The sequence below is a fragment of the Oncorhynchus mykiss genome, chromosome 23 (genome assembly GCF_057628025.1).
Source record: "Oncorhynchus mykiss isolate SJ-2025 chromosome 23, ASM5762802v1, whole genome shotgun sequence".
NCBI classification, from domain to species: domain Eukaryota; kingdom Metazoa; phylum Chordata; class Actinopteri; order Salmoniformes; family Salmonidae; genus Oncorhynchus; species Oncorhynchus mykiss.
In genome coordinates, this window is record NC_143044.1 from 10352225 (window position 1) to 10368981 (window position 16757).

General features: G+C 40.8%; 1 protein-coding gene across 1 annotated transcript in view; it reads left to right on the forward strand.

Annotated features, from left to right (window-relative positions):
• LOC110502415 (enolase 4) overlaps positions 1–5283 on the forward strand; it is a 39885-nt gene extending 34602 nt beyond the window's left edge. Inside the window, exons 11-13 of the mRNA XM_021580440.3 lie at positions 1939–2000; positions 4132–4249; positions 4808–5283. Of these exons, the coding sequence (XP_021436115.2) occupies positions 1939–2000; positions 4132–4249; positions 4808–4872 (245 nt within the window). The 3' untranslated portion in view covers positions 4873–5283. The remainder of the gene's footprint in view (positions 1–1938; positions 2001–4131; positions 4250–4807) is intronic.
• Positions 5284–16757: the final 11474 nt, after the last annotated feature.

Below are 16757 nucleotides of genomic sequence, written 5' to 3' on the forward strand. Positions count from 1 at the left end.
TTGGACTCATCAGACCAAAGGACAGATTTCCACCAGTCTAATGTCCATTGCTCATGTGTCGCTTAGCCCAAGCCAGTCTCTTCTTCTTGTTGGTGTCCTTTAGTAGTGGTTTCTTTGCAGCAATTCGACCATGAAGGCCTGATTCATGCAGTCTCCTCTGAACAGTTGATTTTGAGATGTGTCTGCTACTTGAACTCTGTGAAGCATTTATTTGGCCTGCAATTTCTGAGGCTGGTAATGAACTTATCCTCCTGAAATGTTCTGGATTTACTGACTTTCATGTCGTAAAGTAATGATGGATTGTTGTTTCTCTTTGCTTATTTGAGCTGTTCTTGCCAGAATATGGACTTGGTCTTTTCCCAAATAGGGCTATATTCTGTATACCACCCCTACCTTCACAGCACAACTGATTGGCTAAAACACATTAAGAAGGAAATAAATTCCACAAATGAACTTTTAACAAGGTACACCTGTTAATTGAAGCTGGTTGAGAGAATGCCAAGAGTGTGCAAAGCTGTCATCAAGGCAAAGGGAAGAATCTTTGAAGAATCTCAAATATAATATATATTTTGACTTGTATAACACTTTTTTGCTTACTACATGATTCCATATGTGTTATTTCATAGTTTTGATGTCTTCACTATTATTCTACATGTAGAATGTAGAAAATAGTAAAAATAATTTTGCACGCCCAATTTTTCAGTTTTTGATTTGTTAAAAAAGTTTGAAATATCCAATAAATGTCGTTCCACTTCATGATTGTGTCCCACTTGTTGTTGATTCTTCACAAAAAAATACAGTTTTATATCTTTATGTTTGAAGCCTGATATGTGGCAAAAGGTCGCAAAGTTCAAGGGGGCCGAATACTTTCGCAAGGCACTGTATGTTGAACAGGATTGTCGATTACTGATGGATAGAGAAATGCTGCAAGAGTGCTCGCACATGCACTGCTTTAAAGCAACGATATTCGAGTGATAGGCTGTTTAAAAAAAATGTATCTAAAATTAAACAAATAATGTGACCCCCAAAAGCCAGATGGAGATGTGTAAATTAGAGGCGCATTCGGTCCTTATATTACTGTAGCATAGGCTATGCTGCAGAAAATGTAGGCCCACCTGTCACAAGAAAAAAAGCTCCCATGATGAGATGATAGGTCGACATGCATTGTCAACTGCGGTCCATACTGAGTCTGTTCCCACCCTGAGCATTGATGATTGATCATGCAGAGAGCAGAGAGAAAGCCTTAGAGAATCCAGATTGAGACATTGCATATAATTGAACAGTTCCATTTCACGTCATGCTGTTCATATGAATAATTTATAATAATTTACCGGTTTCTCTAAGTGTTTTTACCCAGGAAAAGGGGGTGGTTTGGGTGGTAATTCTTGGTAAATCTCCGTAACCGGTTTCCCGCCTTTCAACCCTAGTCTGGATAGGTATTTTAAGTATCAGCTAACCACATCATATGTTATAGCAATATGGTGCCCAACGATACAGTCGAATGACGTGGCATGCAACCATTGGTTGATGCATGCAATGTCTGAGCAGAGGAACGCAACCTTTATATCGAGGATGGTAGGGCCGAGGGGCTTGTTTGGGATTCATCGCGATAGTTTCCACTTAGAGGGGTTGAGGCTTCGTTTGTCTCGTTAGTATATCTTCTAGCATGTCTCCCCTCAGGATTTAACCGAGCATCTGACACAATTTCGCAAGATTCTAGTTCTGGGTTTCGGAGATTACCTTTGTTCTTACGATCTCACTCAAATTGATGTTTATATGAAACTAAGGTTTGTTAGTTTGTTCATGTTTATTTTGGGGAATGCAGTGTATTTCAAGAGGGAACGAACCCCTGTAATGACAGATAGTGTAAAGAGTTGATTAATTGACCTGGTCATGTACAGTAAATTACTTGAGAGTGTGTCACCTTTTGTATGTCAGGTGCAGTGATAATTGGAACGACGTGCGGTGAACCCTGCAGTGATGACGCCCTCTCAGATGTGGTGAGGTTTAGTCATCTACTCCCTGGCTTTGTGTGTCTCTTTACATCTATATGTTTACATGTCTATCTCTCTCTGTGTCTTTATCTATCAATCTGTTTGACGGAAAGTCTGACAAGGGTCCTTCCACCAATTAGGTGCCTTTTTAACTTTTTACACTCTTGGGAATTGGCATATATGGATAGGGCTCAATTGAAATGTTTCTGACAGAAGAAATATGATAATAAAATGCATAAGCATGGTAGCATTTGAAAGGGAACGGTTTTAAACCAAAGTTGAGGACACAACATTTCACCTGGGACACAAAATTACACTGTTAATTTTATGTGCATTTGACATTTACTGTACTTTTCACCGCATTAGCTAATAACAAAATCTGAAAATACTCTGGATACATTCAGTAACATGATACGAATATTTCTGGAAAATGTGGGGTAGGTGCGACATAAGACCAAAAAAGTTACACGGGTTTGAGCGAGAGGACTAACTGGCCACACACACCTCTCCAAAGTGTGCACAGTTCCTAAATAATTTCAATGCACTTTTATGACTTAAAGAATAGTCTTCAACTATAAGGTGCTTTTGGGCTCTTCTAGCTGTGCTGTTGAGGAACTAGAGCAATCACACTTGTAGTTGTTTTGTTTGGAACACAACCCTGCGTCCCCGCCATCACACAGTTACTGTTGTTGTTTACGTAATCCAAAAACGGCCCATTATAAATCGCAATCTGGGTCAGGTAGGCATAATTTGAAAACTTGTTCTATTGCCTACATGACTAGCTAAGTTATAAAATAGGATCATACGGTGCAATTTAAAAAACAGATTGTTATTTTGGTGCGTTTAGAAAGGAGTCATGAGTGCATTCGGGTTATGACACTATGTCATCTTGTAACTGTACATCAAACATAGTGATCATAAATGTTGACACTGTATATGACCTGATTTTTATGATATTGAAATGTGAAGTGCACATTTGGACTTTTGGACACATTTGGTGTTTGGCTTGCTTGTATAACTTCAAAGGGATGTTTATTATAATCCTCAACGTCTCATCTTTCAAAATACATAGTCCTCTTAATTGACAGCAAAAGTTCACCAATTAGTCGGAGGGATTGGGGCAACATCTTGTCGCGTGCTGTGCCCAAGTTCAGAACGGCTGTCAGTCAAAACCCAAGAATACTGTGAATGAAGCGTAGAGCCTGAGCTCTGACGTCATGTATAGCATGTTACTGGACAGCCACTGCGTTCCAATTTAGGAGCTTACCAGTTCCCAAATCTTCCATTTTCAACCTGTACGAGTGTAAAGGGCTACGTAGTGGAACTTGATGATTTATTTTACCAGTTTTTTGACTTTTTGTCATAAAAAGCACATGTTCAACTTCTTGAAAAACACATTGTTCCATCACAAGAGGTTAAATAAAAAAATAACTATAGTAAGTGCCTAATAAGTATAACGGGGTTGACCATAACAGGATTGACAACTTTATCTTAAATCAGCCATAAATCCCCTTGTAACATGGGGAATGGAAGCTTGTTGTGTGCAACCGGGAGGAACTTTTTAATCCAAGTTTCACAAAAAAAGTTGTTGAAACATTTTTTTCCCATCTAAATAACTAGGGCTTTAGAATGATGGTGAAAACTTGGTGGAAGTGTTTGGGCTATTTGGGTTAAAATCTTCATAGAAGTCACAGAGAGATGTCAAAATGCAGAATATGGGCTCTTTAGTAAGTCTAATTATATAAAAAATCGGATTTATTGAATATTCAATGTGGTCTATATTAAAGGGCATTTCATTTTATATAACAGGATGTTTTTATTAAATATTTGCACACAATTTCTTCTTAAAATATCCAAGGGACGCAATTTCGTGGAACGACCCACAATCAATTGCAGTAACTCAGCAATTATGAATGTATTCTGTTCTGCACGAGTTTGACAATACAAGTGTGTGTATTTACAAGGCCCAATAACCTCTGTTGAAGAGATATCATAAACAGTTTGCCTGTCATTGTGTACTCACACTACAACAAAGCTAACTGACGGCGTCTTGTCCTTCCCTTGCTGATGAGCAGTTGCATGTTGGAGCTCTATGCCTGTAAACTGTTGTCATTGTGCGTTTCGCTCTCTCCCTCAGGTCGTAGGCCTGGGAGTTGGCTATGTCAAACTGGGAGGTCTGAGTCGTGGAGAGCGGCTGACTAAATACAACCGTCTGATTTCTATAGAGGAAGAATTGGCCCAGCAGGGAATACTGGGTATGGCTTTTTCTTCTCTTGTCTTTTCAGCCGGTAGAAAGAGGAGGCTAGACAAAGCTATGGGGAGGAGAGGCAGTAATGGGTTGGCTGGTGAGAACACATCTCTAACTGCCCGTGAAAGGAAACTGTGTGTCAGGAATCATGAAGGGGGGGGGGGGGGGGAGCTGGCAAAAAAAAATCTACCTTGGTTCTGTTAATTGGCTACATAATTATGCCCCCCCCCCCTAAGGGACAGGGACATTTGGACAATTGCTGAAAAGCGAGTTCATCTTTGTATAAAATAAAGAATTAACTTGTGCACCAATTGCATATACAGGACTCTTGTATACTGTTTGGTTCTGGCTCTGTGGAATATATATTTTTAGTACTGTCAAAGCAGTAGAAAACATCACAGACCTAGAATAGAGGGGCCTGGAGCAAGGAGGGGCATGTTCAATGTACATAGACCTCTACAGAACTTGTTCAATAGGCTGTCATGCAGGGGCTAGTTTCTCTTTGGCCTTTTTAAAGTCTTTGTTGTCCATTCAACTTATTCCACTTTTTTTCCCCTGTCTGCAGATTCAAGAAAACAACACACATCCCCTCTCTTTGTTGGAGAAACGGAGGAGCAGTCATCTACATAATTTTCTCGGGGACAAGGATTGAACAAAAACCATAATGTTTTTATTCCAAATTACATTTTCTATTTATGTTCACATCAATATAATGTAAATACAGGACTTAAAATGAATAGCTCATACAATCTATTTAGATGATACACCATTACATTTTTTTATCGATTTTCCAGCCTTCACTTCGTGCAAATAGGTTTCACTCTAACCAAATGAAGTCTTGGTCTGTATTTTACCCTAGCAACAAAACTGAATTGATCAAAATACTTTTGCATTGCAAACTCTGAAATAAACTGAAAATGATATTTAAACATATTTTCAAATTCCAAAGAATATATATATATATATGTTTAATCTAATTCAATGTAAGGCACTGTGCTGTGGTCATCATTATATTGAATAAACCTGTCCATATAATAACCATACTTTTTGGTGTGGTTTATTAATATTTTTCCATTATTGATATAATGCAGTGTGGACAACAGACGGGCTTTGTAATCTGAGGTCTTCTTTCCTTCAGCAGAGAGCGGACTGTAGCATTGACAGATGCAGGTCAGATGCAGCACAAATATAAACACAACAAGTGTTTGTCCCATGTTTCATGAACTGAAATAAAAGATCCCAGACATTTTCCATATGCACAAAAACCTTATTTCTCTCAGATTTTGTGTACACATTTTTTTACATCCCTGTTAGTGAGCATTTCTCATTTGCCGAGATAATCCATCCACCTGACAGGTGTGGCATATCAGAAGCTGACTAAACAGCATGATCATTACACAGGTGGACATTGTGGTGGGGACAATAAAAGGCCACTCTAAAATGTGCAGTTTGGTCACGTAATGCTATTCCACAGATGTCTCAAGTTTTGGGCAGATTGCAATTGGCATGCTGACTGCAAGAATGTCCACTAGAGCTGTTGCCAATTAATTTAATGTTAATTTCTCTACCATTAGCCATCTCCAACGTCAAGTTAGATAATTCGGCAGTAGGGTTATGGTACGGACAGGCATAATCTACGGACAACGAACACAATTGCATTTTATCGATGCCAATTTGAATGCACATTTTTTTAAAGGTTTATGTGACCAACAGATGCATATCTGTATTCCCAAGTCATGTGAAATCCATAGATTAGGGCCTAATGAATTTATTTAAATTGACTGATTTCCTCATATGAACTGTAACTCTGTAACTTTGAAATTGTTGTATGTGGTGCTTATATTTTTTGCTCAGTATAGATGAGACATTGAGCAAGACCAAGGATTTCAACACTTAACGGCCCAGTGCAGTCTGTGTTTTATATCATATTGTACAACAGCTGATGAAATGAATACTGTAAACGTGTGATCAGTGTTAATTCCTGACATTTTCTGATTGAAAATACAATCTCCACAGGACTTTCCAATCAGCAGGTTTGGATAGGTGGGATTTTTCGGCTTTCCATGGTGACAACACCATACGGTAAATTGGTTAATAGACCCATAAAGAGAGTTCCAAACAGCTAATTTTCAGTTTCTCCCTCCCCACTCAGTCCACTCCCAGACAGTCCTAGCTAAATTCTTGCTTGAGAAATATTTTTTTTTGCTAAAAAGATACTTTTGCACATTTTAATGGAAATCTATTACAATAAGGTTACCCAATTGTTACCGAGGAATTATTTAATATTGAGATTTAAATTAGCTGCATTGGGCATTTAAGCGTAAAGCAGGTGAACCCCGAGTAGAAATCATGGAAGTAGGAGTACTGGAATAGTTTGATACTGACAGAAAAATATTTTACATTAGTTGTACTCACTATTACTCAATGTCTTTATGTAACATGTTAGTGCTGATATAGGCTGTTATAGAGGAAACATATTTTTAAGCAATGTTGAGAGGATGCTGACTACCAAGGAAAGCCAACACACTGAGAAAGGGCCCCTTCATAATTTGTCATATTCTCATCTGACCCCACAATACAGTTTCTAGAGGAAATTAAGTCCTTTATAAAGACAGAACAACCGGTCTAAACAGTTGTGGCATCCTCAGCGCCAGTGTAACAGACGGCGCAGTTGTTCCAGTGGGAAGTAGAGTTCAAAGCTGCTTTGGGCACCAATAGACAGGGAGAACCAGCACACAACTGTGTTGGAGCACTTATGGCCTGCATCAATGAGCCTGTCAAAGGAGTTTTCCTTCATTCATGCCTCTTTTCAACTCGAAAGACAACGTTGATTTAGCGACATGATCCATGAATTACTGTATTTCACCTATCAACTTACTTGATTTATGATTTAGGATATGTTTTTTCCATAATTCAATTAATCATTTTATTTAACTTAGAACGATACGCCTACGTAAGCTATCTGTAGCTGCACATGGCACAAAGCACAATTACTCCTATTATCAAGCATACCTGTGTAATTACAACAGTTTAGCGTGAGTAAAATTGCATTTAAATTGAAATACCAACTTACAAAAAAAGATTAAGTATCATAATAGACTGGATTTCACTTGGTCTCAAAGTGCTTAGCTCAGCATTGCTTCATCTACTTTGGTACGTATGTAGTAGAAATTGTTGCTAAACATTTGGGAATATTCTGTGTGTTCACACAGCCATCTACTGAACCCCCAAACAAACCAAGGAAGGAGAGAAAGAAAGAGATAGGGAGCACACGGGATATTTACAGACATCCTCTAATCAATGAGTGTGGTTAGCCAGACAAAGCAGTCCTGTACATTGGCCCTGAGCAGCCATGGCTCCCTACCAGGCAATTACTCTGTTTGGAAAATAAATGAAATGACTGACAAAACAGGCTAAATGAAGTGTTTCCTAAACACACTAAAAAGGGGATTCCTAAATGCCAATCCCTCTGGGGGGATAAAACAACAAAACGTTGCATTGTAATGGCTGATGGCAACAGAAATTGAGAGCGGTAAAAGATGTCTCTCACCAAAATAGAAAAAAGGGACACAGCATGGCTCCGGTTAATTACATGGCCGGCCTAATCGGTAGAATATTTACTGCTTGTCAATCAATGTCAGACTGCAGGTCACTGAAAAGGAAGCAGGGAAAGGTATTGACCAGGTCATCGACTCGATTTCAACACTGAACTGTGGAGCTGTCCACGGGCTGAAAACAACAGCTCCAAGGAGAGCAAGTATCAGCTGGCCATAGTCGGTGATACTGTCGGTGATACTGTCGGTGATACTGTCGGTGATACTGTCGGTGATACTGTCGGTGACTTCTACAATTAACAAAACAAAACAAAAACGCAACATGCAACAATTTCAAAGATTTTACTGAGTTATAGTTCATATAAGGAAATCAGTCATTTTAAATAAATTGATTAGGACCTAATCTATGGATTTCATATGACTGGTGTGGCAGACCAGGGGGTTTAATCTATGTGTTTACACAGATCAGGCACAGACACAAGTGTGATACCTCAGTTTCAAGGGTGTTTATTTAAAACGATAAAGAAAAAGAAAAGAAACCGGTCTCCTCAAGGAGACCACTTCTGGGTTAACGCCTTCTGGGCTCTGGGGAATGCCGTCTCCCCCGGGGTAGAACACCTAGCCCCTCGGTTCTAGCAGACTGTGAGGACGTCTATCTGGTAGCAACCTCTCGCTACCTCCAACCCTCCCGTGTGCTGCACTCCTGGCACCTTTATGGGCCCCGGATGGCTGGTGAGCATTCAGCCCCTTGATTACTCACCAGTCTCAATCAGCCTCAATTAGTCCTGGCCGGAGGAGCATGGTCTGTGACCAGGGTGAGTGGGTGCCCAACAGGTAATACTTAAGAGTATCTAGCGCACACTTCACCGCTAGACACTCTCTTGACAATCAAGTACTTCTTTGCTCAGGTATCAACTTCCGGCTTTCGTACATATGTTCCCTTACTACTAGCCATATGGCTGTTATCCGCTCCCTCGTCGTCTCTGTGTTCCACCAAGCTGCATAAAGGGAGTCGGCTGGGCTTCCCACACCTCCTTAGTGGCTACTTTGGAGAATCTCCAAAATAAAATATATTTTATTATGTTTAAGACTTTTTTGTTACTACATGATTCCATATGTGTTATTTCACAGTGTTGATGTCTTCACTATTATTCTACAATGAAGAAAATTATATAAATAAAGAAAAACCCTATATATAAATTAATCAAGTGGTTGTACACATATTCTATAGGCATTTTGACAGTTGACACACTTGGAAACAAGGAAATATTTTACACTTTTGAATCAGGATCACAGTGCAAAGATTGTTTGAATCTCAGCCTGTGGCACCATTTTCTGCTATAATATCTGTTATTACTAAAGAATTATATTTTTCTCTCTCTCTTTCCATCCCTCTCTTTCCATCCCGTTACTCTCTCTTTGTCTCGCTTTCTGTCTATCCAGCACGTAGAGCTGCTTACTCAAGCAAGGTCTGCTGCTCAATGACACTCATCTCATTGGGCGTCATCTGAGTTAAGTCTTAGTTAACCTCATCTTCCTTCAACATGACAAAAAAATGGAGGGCCATAAGAAAACATGTCAGTTTGCACAATTCTGAGTCCTTGATCCATGCAAAGTCCCCCTTTCCACAGCTCCCTCTGTCTGCTAGGCCATTGTTGAGGGGAAGTCTGCAGTTAAATAAAATTACAAAGTGACTTCCTCTTCCAACAATGTTGTAGCCTCGTCTGTGTTTAGGGGCAGTCCGCTGAGGAATGAATGTACAGAGCCAATCGGTCTTAAGATGAAGTCTGAGCCCCTTGAGGACCCCGCAAGATAAATCTAACACAGGACACTTTATCCTCATATAGGCTTTTGGGGGTAAGTTGCATGCATGTAAACAATATGGCAGAAAGAAAAGTCACTTACATTGAATTTCCTACACAATCCTAGGAGATTTCACCTTTCTTTCAGCTGTGCTCCAAGTGGAAATTGTGCCTTAGCGGCAAATGAGGCCCAAATCCTCAATTAATGCCCCACACAATGGTTACGGGACGTCACCCTAGCTCTCAAATTTCCCCCTCACTTCAAAAGTAGTCCAACAAATGTGTACAGATGAGGGAAAACAAAAAAGCCCATTCTCATGGTCAACTAAGCATGATGGTCATTGTGGCGTTCTGAGGGCAGGTTGATCCCAATCCAAATTGGTCCGTAAGAAACACCTAGCATAACAGCTTAACCTCTGATGTGCCAAACATCAAATAAAATAAAATTTTATAGGTCACATACACATGGTTAGCAGTTGTTATTGTGAGTGTAGCGAAATGCTTATGCTTCTAGATCTGACAGTGCAGTAGTATCTAACAGGTAATATCTAACAATTCCACAACAAAACCTCAAATCAAACAAATTCCACAACAAACCGAATACACACAATCTAGTAAAGGAATGGGATGAGAATATATAAGTATAAAATATATGGATGAGCAGTGACAGAGAGTCTAAGATGCAAAAGATAGTAAAGAATAGATAGTGAAGGATACAGTATACAGTGTATACATATGAGATAAGCAATGCGAGATATGTAAACATGATTAAATTATTAAAGTGACGAGAGTTCCATTTATTAACCTTAAGATAGAAGCTGTTTTTCAATCTCTCTGTCCCAGCTCTGATGCACCTAGGTAGTGACTCGGGTGGTTATTGTCCTTGGTTATCTTTTTTGCCTTCCTGTGATAACGGGTGGTGTAGGTGTCCTGGAAGGCAGGTAGTTTGCCCCTGATGATCCATTGTGCAAACCGCACCACCCTCTGGAGAGCCCTGCGGTTGTGGGCGGTGCAATTGCCATAGCACGCGGTGATACAGCCCGACAGGATGCTCTCAATTGTGCACCTGTAAAAGTTAGTGAGCGATTTCGTGACAAGCCACATTTTTTTCAGCTTCCTGAGGTTGAAGAGGCACTGTTGCGCACTGTTGCGTGGACCTTTTCAGTTTGTCGGTGATATATACACCAAGGAACTTTCCACCTTCTCCACTGCTGTCCGGTTGATGTGGATAGTTGGGTACTACCTTTGCTGTTTCCTGAAATCCACGATCATCTCTTTTGTTTTGGTGACATTGAGTGAGAGGTTGTTTTCCGGACACCCCACTCCGAGGGCCCTCACCTCCTCCCTGTAGGCTGTCTCGGCGTTGTTGATAATCAAATCTACCATTGTAGTGTAATCTGCAAACTTGATGATTGAGTTGGAGGCGTGCATGGCCACGCAGTCGTGGGTGAACAGGGAGTACAGGAGAGGGCTGAGAACGCACCCTTGTGGAGCTCCAGTGTTGTTGATCAGCGGAGTGGAGATGTTGTTTCCTACCTTCACCACCTGGGGGCGGCCCATCAGGAAGTCCTGGACCCAGTTGCACAGGATGGGGTCGAGACCCAGGGTCTCAAGCTTAATGATGAGTTTGGAGGGCACTATGGTGTTGAATGCTGAGCTGTAGTCAATGAACAGCATTCTTACATAGGTATTCCTCTTGTTCAGATGGGATAGGGCAGTGTGCAGTGTGATGGCGATTGCATCGTCTGTGGACCTATTGGCGCGGTAAGCAAATTGGAGTGGGTCTAGGGTAACAGGTAGGGTGGAGGTGATATGATCCTTGACTAGCCTCTCAATGCACTTCATGATGAGAAATGTGAGTGCTACGGGGCGATAGTCATTTAGTTCAGTTACCTTTGTTTTCCTGGGAACAGGAACAATGGTGGCCATCTTGAAGCATGTGGGGACAGCAGACTGGGATAGGGATTGATTGAATGTGTCTGTAAAAACACCAGCCAGCTGGTCTGCGCATGCTCTGAGGACACGGCTAGGGATGTCATCTGGGCCGGCAGCCTTGCGAGGGTTAATACGTTTAAACGTTTTATTCATGTCGGCCACAAAGAAGGATAGCCCACAGTCTTTGGTAGCGTGTCGTATCGGTGGCACTGTAGACATCGTTGTCCGCAACGGAGCTGGTTTTCTTTTTGTAATCCGTGATTGTCTGTAGACCCTGCCACATACGTCTCATATTTGAGCCGTTGAATTGCAACTCCACTTTGTCTCTATACTGACGCTTTGCTTGTTTTATTGCCTTACGGAGGGAATAACTCACTGTTTGCATTCGGTCATGTTTCCAGTCGCCTTGCCATGATTAAATGCGGTGGTACGTGCTTTCAGTTTTGCTTGAATACTGCCATCAATCCACGGTTTCTGGTTAGGAAAGGTTTTAATAGTCACTGTGGGTACAACATCTCCTATACACTTTCTTATAAACTTGCGCATACGTCAATGTCATTGTCTGAGGCTACCCGGAACATATCCCAGTCCACGTGATCGAAGCAATTTTTAAGCGTGGAATCCGATTGGTCAGACCAGCATTGGATAGACCTAAGGACGGGTGCTTCCTGTTTAAGTTTCTGCCTATAGCAACAATGTGGAGTCATGGTCAGATTTGCCAAAAGGAGGGCAGGGAAGGGCCTTGTATGCATCGCGCTAGTTAGAGTAGCAGTGGTTGAGTGTGTTACTCGCTCATGTACTGCAATCGATATGCTGATAGAATTTAGGTACCTTGTTCTCAGATAAGCTTTGTTAAAACCCCAACTACAATAAATACAGCCTCAGGATATATGGTTTCCAGTTTGCATAACGTCCAGTGAAGTTCCTTGATGGCCGTCTTGGTATCCGCTTGCGAGGGGATATACATGGCTGTGCCGATAACCGAGGAGAGTTCTCTTGGGAGATAACACGGTCGGCATTTGATTGTGAGGAATTCTAGGTCAGGTGAACAAAAGGACTTGAGTTATTGTATGTTGTCACAATTACACCATGAGTTGTTAATCATGAAATATACACCCCCGCCCTTCTTCTTACCAGAGAGATGTTTGTTCATGTCGTTGCAATGCACTGAAAATCCCGTTCGCTTAACGGACTCTGACAGCATGTCCCCAGCTAGCCATGTCTCCGTGAAACAGAGTATGTCACAATCCTGGATATCTCTTTGGAAAGCAACTCTTCCCCTAATTTCATCGACTTTGTTAACTAGGGACCGGACATTAGCGAGTAATATACTCTGAAGCGGTGGGTGGTGTGCGCGCATCCGAAGTCTCACTAGAGGACCGCTCCGGCACCGTCTCCTCCGATGGTGTTGGGTCGGCCTCTGGAATCAGTTCAAATGCTCTGGGAGGTGCAGACAGAGGATCCGCTTTGGTCCGCTCGTATTCCTGATCGTAGTTCTGGTTGTGCTGGTAAGTTGACGTCTCTCTGATATCCAATAGTTCTTCCCGGCTGTATGTAATAACACTTAAGGTTTTCTGGGCTAACAATGTAAGAAATAATAAATAAAAAAACAAAATACTGCACAGTTTCCTAACTACTTGAAGTGAAGCTGCCATCTCTATCGGTGCCATCTTGAGTTCTCACATTTGACTCAATTCTAAAGCTCCAGCACTGCCAGCTGCAACGCTGAATTACATGCTTGAAATTCTTTAGTTTGAAATGGCCAATAGTGACCAATAGATTCTGCATAAAAAACTTTACAATAACACCTTCATATAACACCTGCACAGCCTGACACAAGAGGTCCCATTGGCCAAAAAAATCCTGGTCCATGAAGGTCTAGGGAAGCAACGAGCGAGGGGAGTAGTGGAAACAAAATCTCCCACAGTGCCCTGTAATTGCTCACTGGGAGGCTACAAGGTTAATACTGGTCTAGACAGACCAATTTAAAAGACATACTTGCTCTGGCAAATGCTCAAGGCTACAAAAACTGGCTGGCGGATGCTCTCAGTGCAAACAAAGACTGTCAATAATTTGGGCTTCACCTTCACCATTAAGGAAATTTGAACAAAGCTTCAGGTTGTGGGAACAAAGTATTTAATTTCACTTAAATCAATTGCACCATGGTAATTCTTCATACTGTAGGGCACTCCCTCCCCAAAACAAAACAAGCAGCAGTATCAGGACATCACAGCTTAATACAATATGAAGCCACTGGGCCTCAGAGCTGCTGTAATAATTCATGTGATCATCAGAAACAACTACATCAAGACTGGTTCTTACACTATATGAGCTTTTTCCTACAGAAAGAAGTAGGTTTTAAATTTTCAACCAGTTGGATCTTGGGACTTGAACTTCAGTGTAAGTCATGAAGTGATGGTATATTTGAGGTGTTGAGTAATGCAGTGAGGCATACTTACCCAGGGCCCTGGGGTGCTAGTGAACAGGTCTCAGGCCAGCTGAGTGGGCCTAGATCTGTACAGAGTCCTGGGAGTTCTGCTTGGTCTGGGGCTGTTCCCCGCTCACCCTGGTGACATCCAGCACACTGCTGGGGAAGGGATACGGTGAGCCTTCACAGACAGTTATAAATATTTGATGAGCTGCAGCACTCCTACTTTGCGCGACTATGCCATTTGTCTGATGGAAAGATTTGCAGTGGCAGAGAACTGAAACTATTTGTAGGTATGTTTGCAACAGGGCACAACTTAGCTTCTTATATGTTACATTTATTGCAGAGGAGCATAAAATAATCACACATAAAAAAAGGTTTTTAACATTTAACAAAATCAACAACCAGCAGACAGCAACCACCTCCTCAATAGCGGTGCCCATACTACAAAACTTGGGTGGGCTGTGTGGAATCACACATTAAAAAAGTATTGAACGTTTTTATTTATTTATTTTACCTTTATTTAACCAGGTAGGCAAGTTGAGAACAAGTTCTCATTTACAATTGCGACCTGGCGGTGCCCGTACTACAAAACTTGGGTGGGCTGTGTGGAAGATGGAATGTCATAATGTATTTTTTTTTGTTACAATATTTTGTTTCACTAAATTACTATTCTATAATTAGAATGTGTCTGGAAATTATTCATATTTATATGAATTTCACAACAGGTGAAGGGAGTAAGGCAATGCCCTTATTATTGCGTGAATTACTAGACATACATTTGAAAATCTAAATGCCCCGTACAGTTTCCTAAAATGTAATGTCATGTCACTTGTTCAATTTAACATTCACAATAAAATAAGCTGTTCTTATTGAAACTATTAGCGGTCTGTCTTAATTGACAAAAAGTGATAAAATATTGTTCCTCATGTTTACAACTACTGAAACCCCCTCCAGAGTCCACCCTCAGAGTAAGTATGGGGTCGTCATTCTTTAATTTTATTTAGTTTAAAGGATACAAAACTCACAACTTTCATGTGAAAGTTCAGACTCAGGGTTTGTTAACGGAGATCCAACTTTGATGTGGGGGGAGGGCCTTTGAAAGTGTCCTGTACAGTTAGAACAAAAAGGGAATCAGATTCTGGTATGATCTTGAGAATAACTTCTAATCAGGGTTTGGAACAAAAATGGTTTCCCCAATCATTCCATTCCAAACAGAATCCCTAGGTCAGAACCGGTTTGAACCCAAAAAAGTAAAGGTCCATAGCTAATTTTCGTTATTTTTTGAACTTGTGAAATCAACATAGTTTTTAATTAGCACAGATAGAGCTTGCTATGGATGTGCAAGTGTGAGATGCGACTGAAATTTCCCCGGTTGTCAGGTCTTCTAGGAGTAGTGGGTTTGGAGTCAGGCGCAGAGAGCAGAGGGTTAGGACAATCATATTTATTCCGGTACAAAACGGTCACGACAAAAATACTAGGCGCATAAAAATGACTGGCCCAAAAATAGGACCCTAACAGTCCGGAGAAAATAAAATACAAATGCACATCCACAAACTAACAGAGGAACAAGCCCGCACAAAAGCAGGTGGGCATAACCGGCTTAAATAGCCCTAACCAAAACCCAAACAAGAAACAGGTGTAACCAATAAGACAAAACTAACAGAAAAGCCAAAGAGGATCGGTGGTAGCTAGTAGACGGGTGACGACGACCGCAGAGCGCCGCCCGAATATGAAGAGGAGCCACCTTCGGTGGGAGTTGTGACACCGGTGGACATGGAAGGGGCTTTGTTTGAAGCACTGAACATCATGACATGACGTAAACTGGAAAGTGTTTAGGCTATTGCTTGCATTATAACTTCACCACATTACAGAATTATATGCTAGACATTAGGAATATTTTTGGAACAAAAAAATAACGCCATGAACCGGTTCTCTAGATTTTTAAATAACGGTTCTGTTCCAGAACACTAGAGATCACTTTCGTTAGTTTTTTTTTTCGGTTCTGTCCCCTGTAATGGTTCCCCTACGTCTTTTATTATTTTATTTTTCATTTAACTGGGTAAAAAGCCACTCTCCGCTGTGTATAATGACTCAACATTATACACAGTGCCCCCGCTATCACGTTTCATGACAACGTCGAAGTAACAACAGTTTATTAACCTTTCTGATCTCCCCATCCCGGATCCGGGTTCGTGAATACAGACTCAAGCTCATTACCATAACGCAACGTTAACTATTCATGAAAATCGCAAATGAAATGAAATAAATATGCTAGCTCTCAAGCTTAGCCTTTTGTTAACAACACTGTCATCTCAGATTTTCAAAATATGCTTCTCAACCATTGCAAAACAAGCATTTGTGTAACAGTATTGATGGCTAACGTAGCATTTAGCATTAGCATTCAGCTGGCAACATTTACACAAAAAAACAGAAAAGCATTCAAAAAAATCATTTACCTTTGAAGAACTTCAGATGTTTTCAATGAGGAGACTCTCAGATAGCAAATGTTCAGTTTTTCCTGAAAGATTATTTGTTTAGGACAAATCGCTCCGTTTTCTGCGTCACGTTTAGCTATGAAAAAACCCCTGTATCCAGGATTGTGTAAATCTATCAGCAAGCTCATTAGCATAACACAACGTTAACTATTTATGAAAATCGCAAATGAAATGAAATAAATATGCCATCTCTCAAGCTTAGCCTTTTGTAAACAACACTGTCATCTCAGATTTTCAAAATATGCTTCTCAACCATAGGAAAACAATCATTTGTGTAAAAGTAGCTAGCTAGAGTTAG